Source organism: Ammospiza nelsoni, chromosome 34 (genome assembly GCF_027579445.1).
Source record: "Ammospiza nelsoni isolate bAmmNel1 chromosome 34, bAmmNel1.pri, whole genome shotgun sequence".
In the NCBI taxonomy this organism is placed as follows: domain Eukaryota; kingdom Metazoa; phylum Chordata; class Aves; order Passeriformes; family Passerellidae; genus Ammospiza; species Ammospiza nelsoni.
This window is the reverse complement of record NC_080666.1, coordinates 1,155,962-1,164,967: the sequence shown is the minus strand read 5'-3', so window position 1 is coordinate 1,164,967 and position 9,006 is coordinate 1,155,962. Positions and strand designations below refer to the sequence as shown.

Sequence of the window (9,006 nt, the reverse complement as noted above, 5' to 3'; positions counted from 1 at the left end):
AATTCAGTGCTTGCTTTTACATCTACCACGTCCGAGCAAATCTCAAAGAATACAAAAAGCACACTCATTACATCTAACTTATCCAATCACTGGCACTGAGAGAAGGCTGAAGAAGCTTGTCAAGAAGTCAGAAGCAAAACTCCAAGTCCCTTGGAGCATCACTGGGCCCCACTGAGGGCAGGGAGTGCCAAAGGCTCCCCAGGGACTGCTGAGAGCAGATCCTTGAGGCCAGGATTGCAGGCAGCCCAAGGCTCTGAGCAGGGAACTGCAATGCTGAGCAAGGCCTGGGCTGGTTGCGGGAAGCAGAAAGGCCAAGCCCTGAGCCCAGCCTGGGACAGCAGGGCCTGTCCTTCACAGGTGGCTCGGGGCTGTTTGTGGGCCAGGGGCATGTGAGGGACAGCAAGGACAAATGGCATCAACCTGTGTGACACTGCAGATCCTCATGGAACCAAGGGGCCAGTGTGACACTGTGGGGCCTCATGGAAACAAGAGGCCATTGTCAGCCTGCAGGGCTGGAACACCCCAAAACACTGAAATGCTGGGGGCAACCAAAGGTTCCTTGACTTGAGTTTGGTGCACAGGAGAAACATCAACCAACTATTGTCAACATGGGCAGATGCAAAGAATATTCTTGGTAGCAAGGGACCCACAAGGACCATCAAGTCCACCTCTTTAGTGAATGGCCCACACAGGGATTGAACCCACAGCCTCGGTGATACCAGCACCATGCAAAAACCAGCTAAGATGTCCAAATGACACAAAATTTTACTGGGAAAATATCAACAGTCAAGGAACTTGGGCAAAGGGTTTATTACAACATCCATTTCAACATAAAACTCTTATCAAAGCATTAACTTCATTAACTTAGCCCATTTAACCTAAAGGCCTTCAACCCTTAAGATGTTTAGTTACCCAAAATGTTCCAGGTAAGTAGTATTATAAGGAGAACAAATAGAGAACATCAGAAAGACAGAAGATCCATAGAAAGACACACACATAGGTACCAACTACTCAGCTTCCAGCTACACCAACAGAGGAAACCCAGGAGAAACTGGGATGCAGGCCAGGGACTGGCCTCGTGCTCTGGCTTTTAATCCCCTGGGCCTTCATGGGCCTGCCCCTGCGGTGGGACTGCCAGTTGCTTGTCCAATCAGATTTAGGGTAGCACCGGCTGGTAGTGTGTGATTGATTGACAGCTCAGCCAATCAGAGTGGGGTTGGCACAGCATCTGCCATGTGATTGACAGCTCTGCCAGGTCAGGGCTGTGGGTGGGGTTCTGTCCCACCACAAACCAAGGCCTGACCCGGCCCTGGCCCCACATGGGCATTCCGAGCATCCCAAGGTGTCTCGGGACATCGATCTCATCCAGCCTCTGACAGTGACCACGGTGACACTACGGAACCTCTTGGAACCATAGGTCAGTTGTGACAATGCAGGTCAAAGGACACCATGGTGACACTAGAGAACCTCAAAGAATCAAGGGTACTGTTGTGCAACTCAGGGGGCCCTATGGAAGGAAGGGTCAATAATGAAATTGTGGGACCAATATATAAAAGGAACCATTGTGACACAGCGGGGCTACATGGAGACAATGGACCCTTGTGACTCTGTTGGGGCTCATGAAACAAAGAAGCCATTGTGACATTGCGAAACCTCATGGAATAATGAGACCATTGTGACAGTATGGGGCTCCATGAAATCAAAGGAACATGGAACAAGTCTGCCTGGTTTGGCCTCCTGGAGGCTGTCTGACAGGTCCCACTGAATTTGACATGGCAAGGGCCACTTCCCATCTGACTGCGAAGCACTGGGGCTCTGTGCTTTCCTTCCTGTGGGAAAGAACTGCCTTTCTTGTCTAGGCGCCTTCACCAAAATTGGGATTCCATGTCTAAAATTCTCTATATCCAAGGGTTACTCCCAGACAAAATCTGCCCATACAGTCAAACCTGGCTAGACTTGGCCTCTGGTGACTGCCTCTCATCTGCCCCTGCACCACTGGGACTCACTTGTTTCCTTCCTATGGAGATTGTTGATTTTTGTGACACTGTGGAGGATTGTGGAACCAATGGGCCAAGGTGACACTGCAGGCCCTTGTGGACCCTGTTCCACTGTAGGAACTTGTGGAACCAAGGGGAACATTTTGATCCTGCAGGGTACCATGGATCCAGGGGGCCACTGTGACACTGTGGGGCCTTGTGGAAACAAGGGCATAATTGTGGCTCTCTTGAGCTGCATGGTCCCAAGGGGCCAGTGTGAAGCCATGAGGCTTTGTGGAACCAAAAGACAATTGTAGCATTTTAGGGCCTCATGGAGTCAAAGGGCCATTGTGATCCTGCAGGGCACCATGGATCCATGGAGACCATTGTGGCATTGCAAGGCCCCATGGAATCATGGAGACCATTGTGACGCTGCAGGGCCTCATGGAAGGAAGGGGCCATTGTGACACTTTGGGAACTCGTGGAACCAAGGGAATCACTGTTGCACTACTGGGCCCCAATGGAACCAAGGGGCCATTGGACACAGCGAGCCTTCATGGAACCAATAGACCATTAAGATACTGGTCAATATATTGGTGCTTCGCCTTTATCTCAGGTCTTTGAATCCCAACCCTTGTACTGTGCTTGACTTCTCCATGTTAATTGTTTTTCACCCTGTTACTAAAGTTCTTTTTGGGCAACTCCATTGATCCTGCTTATAGGATCATTGGGGGCTAGGACAGTTGGGACAGACAGAGACAAGAGATATCTGAAGCCAGGTCTTGGAACTTGTGGTTTATTGCAAAGGGTGTGGGTGCAGGGGCCTTGTTTGAAGCTGCCAGCCACAGCTCGGAGCAGGCCCGAAAGAGGAGCTCGAAAGAGACACCCAAAATGGATGCCCAAAAGAGGAGGGGACTTCCCATTACTATACAATAAATCTGCTTCTGTGCTGCATATTCCAATTTTCACTAACCAATCTAGTACAAGATACAAATCTTATAGCATTTATATACAGCCTATAAGAATGATTACATTACCATACTGTGCTACATTTTAAACCCTAAAACTAGTCTTTGGACTCCTTCTGCCAAGCTAGTAGGGTCTGCTCTGAGCCTTGGACCTGTCTGCAAGCAGAGGGTATTGTTTCATCAAAGGAAGATTACTTTCAGCTGGCCATACCATTCTTTTCCAGTTGTTCAGTAACTAAGGCTTGGTGTCTCAAAGTTTGATTTCATTTTAATCTCACTTATAGTTTCCATATTCTCAAAATCTTTTGCCAGGCAATCATATTTATAAGGCTTTCCTGTTTCATCTTCCCCAGCATCTGCTTCTTTTCATTTTCACCACCTTTGCCCTGAAGCTGGGGAACAAGAAAGGTTTGTCACAGCCACCCTCATTGCGACCTTTGCCGCCCAAACAGAGACCATGACATTTAGTCTCGTCAGAGTGGTTGGCTGATGGATAGACCAGTGCTTCCCAGGATTTTGGATTGTGTCAGGCTGGAAGATTCATCATTGTTTTGAGGTATCTCAGCCAGGATCCCCAGGGAGAACAACAGTTTCACCTGTGTAGGATTGCAGGTGGGTTTAGGGAAACGCAGGACAATTATTGCCCATTTTGCCACTGTGTTTTTACATTATGCACCCATGTCCCATTATTGATTTGGGGTTTTCCAGTGGCTGTTCCAAATAAGGTGGAGAAAGAGAAAAATGGGCAGCCGAATCTCCAAAGTAGAAAGGTGCAGATATGGATGCTCTAAGTTAATTCTCACTGATCATGATCAAATATCTTCAAAGAACAAATTAAAATCAATCGTGAGGTGGATCATTAAAAATTTTCCAGATGCCCCTGAGCCTGACTGTCCTCCCTCCATCTTGGCTTCTCCACTTCCTGCTACCACAACCTTCTCTTCCACCCTGAATGAACCTCCAGACTCCACCCCCAGAACTGCAGGTCACGCCCCCACTTTCAATCATTCCACCTTCAGCCTGGGCCATGCCTCCAGAATGCCAGCCCAGGGGTATCCCATCCTAAATCAAGACCCTTCCTCCCCAACACCTGACAAAATGGCAGTGCCCTTTGCCTCACCCTCCGGCAACAATATAACCCCATGATCACAGATACTAAGCCCAACTGTCACACTATTTCTAATCCAAATGTTTCTCCTCCAAGTTATTCTTCCTCCTTAAAAAACAGTTTGGATTCCCCAGAGCCACCTTTCCCCTCAACCCAGAAGATCACCAGGAAAGGATCCAGAAAGAAGCAGTAAAGGAAGGAGACTGGCAAATAGTCTCGAAACTCCTCGTTGCCCCGGTATGTTATGAAGGAAGGGGGCAGTATCCCAGGTATCAGCCATTGGTTTACAGGGAAATCAAGGATCTGTGTAGGGCAGCTAAAGACCATAGGAAAGACTTACCTTGTTTTAATGGACTAATGAGGGCCATGTTTACAGCACATGTCTCAACCTCATATGATTTAAAATATATTATGACCACGTTGTTGTCACCTACAGAATACACCCTTTGGGAAGGGGGATGGAAGTGTTTACTAAATCAATTAATAGCAGACTATGCTAATAATGAGGCAAGGGTGGAATTGACAATCAACCATCTAGCTGGAGAAGGACAACAGAGGCTACCAGATGATCAAGCAGCAGGTGTCCTGAGAGAAGTATTGGATGATATCAAAGAGATGGCTTTGCAAGCTTTAATCCAGGTATCGGATGATAGCACCCACAATGTGGACTGCCTTGGGTGGCTGCAGCTAAAGCTTTAGGACAATCAGACCATCTTGGGTGCCTGTTAACTAAGCAAACCAATGCTACCTCCCTCACATTGAGTGGCCTGCTCTCAGACATAGAGTCCATCAGACATGCCACCTTGCAGAACAGCGATAGAGTTTTTACTCTGCGCACATGAGCATAGCTGTGTAGGCTCTGAGGGCATGTGTTGCATGAAACTCTCCATCCACAGCGAGTCAATCCACAAGAGCATTCATGTACTGAATGAAGAGTTCAAGAAGCTTCACGTGGTAAAGAAAGATTGGTTCAATAAACTCTTCCAATCCTGAGGACTAAAGGGTTGGATGATGTCTACCTAAAACAGCACTATTCATTCTCTTAGTGGTTGTTGTTGTGTTGTTAATTGTCTCATGTTTGTTTGGATGCTTTTAGCAAGTCTTACAAAATTCTTTCAGTTCCATCTTTGTTGTACAAGAGAAAAGGGGGAAGATATCCAACACAGGATCCTCGTGGACTCCTTGGACGAGAGAATTGGAGGCCAGGATGGCACAAAAACCTCTCAGAGACTCAGTGTCAGAAGAAAAATCCATAAAAGTACCTAAAAGTATCCTTAAATCCATAATGTACATTAAAAACCTTGAGTATCTCAAAGTGCTAATGAGCCCTAGTGAGTGTCAGTACAAAGCTCTCAAGGGACTCGTTAAACCAGAGAATTGGTTTAATGATTGCACAAACCTCTCACAGAGTCTGTATCAAAAGGGAAATACCAAGTACTTTAAAATAACTGAATTACCTTGAAGTATTAATGCGTCCCACTGAGTGTTGTTACTGACAAAGCCTCTCCAGGGACTAAGTACAGCAGATAATTGGAGACCAGGATGGCAGAGACATCTCAGAGACTGAAGGCAAAAGCCAAACCCAAAGTCCTTTCAAAAACCTACAGTCCCTGGGAGCATTCAGGAGCCCCCAGGGCCATTGCTGACCAAGGCTCCTCAGGGACTCCTTCCAGCAGATCCTTGAGGCCACTGGGATGTGGGCTGGGGGGGATGCTGAGGGCAGGACAAGGGGCTGACAGTGCCCAACCTGGCTGGGGCTGTGCCAGGAGGCCCCAGGGCCTCAGGACAAGGTGTCTCTTCCCAGGCCTTGGTGGCACAGACCCTGCTGTGCCCCAGGGCACAAGGACTTGGCTTCTCTTTGTTCCCACCTGTCATCACTGCCTCCAGTACTCTGCTCTGCCAAGGCCTGGGGACGCTTTCTCAGTTGTGTCCCTCAGTGGGACCCATTAAAAGTCCAAGAAACTTTGGAGTTGGATTCTGCCTTGGAGTTCTGGAGAGGTTTCTTCATCTCCCTCTCAGGGAATGATGTTCAGGGCCTGAGCACAAAGCCCCAGAGGCTCATTGAAGTCCTGGTGCTGTGTCTGTGCTGCTGAGCTGGGCTGGGCTCCTGGCACAGAGGCAGCTCCTGGTAACCAAGAGGAGCTTCAAAAGCACATTTCTCTTGATGAGCCGCTCTTCTGCCAGCCCAGCAGGGCTGGGGCACTGCCTGCTGCCATCCTGGGCACAGCACAGAGGCACAGAGAGCTTCAATCAGTCAGGGCTCGGAAGGAGCTGAGAAGTGCCTGGGGCAGAATCACTGCCAGCCGTTGGCACAGGAACCTCTGGCTGCAGGAAAATGCAGCTGCAGCACCTGCAGTGAACTCCTAAAGCTGAAACATCCCACTGCCTACAGACTCTGTGAGTGCAACTCTGGGTATTTCTGGTGCAGGGGAGGTGAAATGCTCGTGAAGGTCTAAAATGCTGAGGGGTTCTGATCAGTCATACAATATTTCCAAGATAAAGATTTTGGCAAAAAAAAGGACATTTCCTAATACTTTGTACTCAGTTTCCTACTAGTGGAGAATGGGAGGGAGGAGAGATAAATATTAAAGTTTGATTATGAATTTTGACAAATTCCTGAGACATCTGAACTGTTACTTTTAGTGATCAATAAGTTCACAGAGATTTGGGGTCTGTGAGTGCTGGCAAGGAGTGATCAGGCACAGGGAAACACCTGCAGGAGGGAAATCTCCAGGAAGCAGAGGGAAGATCAGGCAAGGAGAGAAAACAAAACCCAGCAATGCTGTGGCAGGGAGAGTTTAGAGATGCCCACAGGATCCCCTCCAGTGCAGCCCCTTCCTCTGAACAAGCCCCCTCCCTCCTGTGCCCCCAGCCAAGCCTGTGCCCTCAGGGCTGGGGCTTCAAGGCGTGCAGCCCCTTCTGTGCAGGCAGAGCTGCAGCAGAGCTGTGGGGCAGCTCTGCAGCCCCGGGCCCAGTTCCCTCTGCAGAACACAGGGCTGGGAGCAGCTGCCCAGCACTGGGGGCTCTGGCAGGGGGCACAGCTGGCTCAAGGTGACGCTGTCCCCAGTGCCCGGCTCTGGGCAATGCTGTCAGTCCAGCCAGGGAAGGAGCTGCATCTCCCTCAATCCAATGCCAGCATAAGGACACTTGGGAGTCTCCCTGAGATTTCAGTCCAGGCTGGGAGCTTCAATCCAGGGTGCAAACCTGTCCTAGAGCATCTCAGAGTTATGAGATTGATGGGGAAAGGCAGAGGTGTTGTGACACAGAAAATGCTGCTGGGTTGGTGAAATGAGCAAAGTGAGTCCTTGGCTACAAATGTGGAGCTGGGCTGTGGTGGATGCATCTGCTCCCAGCAGTAGGTGGTGGCATTTTAAGGGAAGCATAAGAAGGTGGTCACCTTCCACCTGAGAAAGTTTAAAGCCCAAAGAAACTCTGAACAGGTCAGAATGACAGACCATCTCTCCTCAGTCTGCATTCATCTCCTTGACCCAGGGAACTCACTCTGTTCTCCCTGAGGGCCTCAGACATGCTTATGTTTTTATATCCAAAAACAACCAGCAGAGACATGGGGGGAGCTTATAAAGAAAACCTCAGAACTCTTAAACATTAAAGACCATGTCTGTGTGTTACCAAGGAGGATGTATGGGAAATGGCCTTGATTTTGTTTACAGGTACCTCCCCTAAGTCTTTACTGTCCTTTCTCCATGAACAGGTCCCCATGTGCAGCCCCAGCAAATGTCCAACAGCAGCTCCATCAGGCACTTCCTCCTGCTGGCATTGGCAGACACGCGGCAGCTGCAGCTCCTGCACTTCTGCCTCTTGCTGGGCATCTCCCTGGCTGCCCTCCTGGGCAACGGCCTCATCATCAGCGCCGTAGCCTGCGGCCACCACCTGCACACGCCCATGTTCTTCTTCCTGCTCAACCTGGCCCTCAGCGACCTGGGCTCCATCTGCACCACTGTCCCCAAAGCCATGCACAATTCCCTCTGGGACACCAGGGACATCTCCTACTCAGGATGTGCTGCTCAGCTCTTTTTCTTTATGTTCTTCATTGGAGCAGAGTTTTATCTGCTGACCATCATGTGCTACGACCGCTATGTGTCCATCTGCAAACCCCTGCACTACGGGACCCTCCTGGGCAGCAGAGCTTGTGCCCACATGGCAGCAGCTGCCTGGGCCAGTGCCTTTCTCTATTCGCTGCTGCACACAGCCAATACATTGTCCCTGCCCCTATGCCATGGCAATGCCCTGGGCCAGTTCTTCTGTGAAATCCCACATATTCTAAAGCTCTCCTGCTCCAAATCCCAACTCAGGGAAGTGGGACTTCTTGCTGTCAGTGCCTGTTTGGTATTTGGCTGTTTTGTGTTCATTGTTTTCTCCTATGTGCAGATCTTCAGGGCTGTGCTGAGGATCCCCTCTGAGCAGGGACGGCACAAAGCCTTTTCCACCTGCCTCCCTCACCTGGCTGTGCTATCCGTGTTTATCAGCACAGCCACATTTGCCTATTTGAAGCCTCCCAACATTTCCTCCCCATCCCTCGATGTGGTCCTGTCAGTTCTGTACTCAGTGGTGCCTCCAACCCTGAACCCCCTCATCTACAGCCTGAGGAACTGGGAGCTCAAGGCTGCAGTGTGGAGACTGATGACTGCATGCTTTCAGAAACATTAAACTGCTGGGCAATATCTGCAAATAACTTGTAATCAAAGTCATCTTTGCTACTTCTTTTTGGCTAAACTGTGGAGGTTCTTTTCCTTTGTTTTATGTTTAAATATAGTCCAGAAAAAATGTCATTTTTTCTGCCATTTACCTTTTTTTTTTTTTCCTCTCCAACTTGCCTGTGGCCACAGACTGTGTCAATGAGGGGCTGCACTCTGGGTGACTTTAAAGGAAATAAAGGAACTCCCAACCAAGTTTTCTGCAGAGATGCCCTTTTGTTGCCTTCTCTGGAGCTGCA

The 9,006-nt window shown here is 49.2% G+C and overlaps 1 protein-coding gene across 1 annotated transcript; it reads left to right on the top strand.

Moving 5' to 3' along the window:
* The first annotated feature begins 7,787 nt into the window (after positions 1-7,787).
* Positions 7,788-8,720, top strand: LOC132085985 (olfactory receptor 14C36-like). Its single transcript, XM_059491446.1, has one exon. It carries the CDS (start codon positions 7,788-7,790, stop codon positions 8,718-8,720), a length of 933 nt encoding a protein of 310 aa, XP_059347429.1.
* Positions 8,721-9,006: the final 286 nt, after the last annotated feature.

Excerpts from the sequence above, each read along its gene's own strand:
- LOC132085985 (XM_059491446.1), top strand. The coding sequence starts at position 7,788 with ATGTCCAACAGCAGCTCCATCAGGCACTTCCTCCTGCTGGCATTGGCA.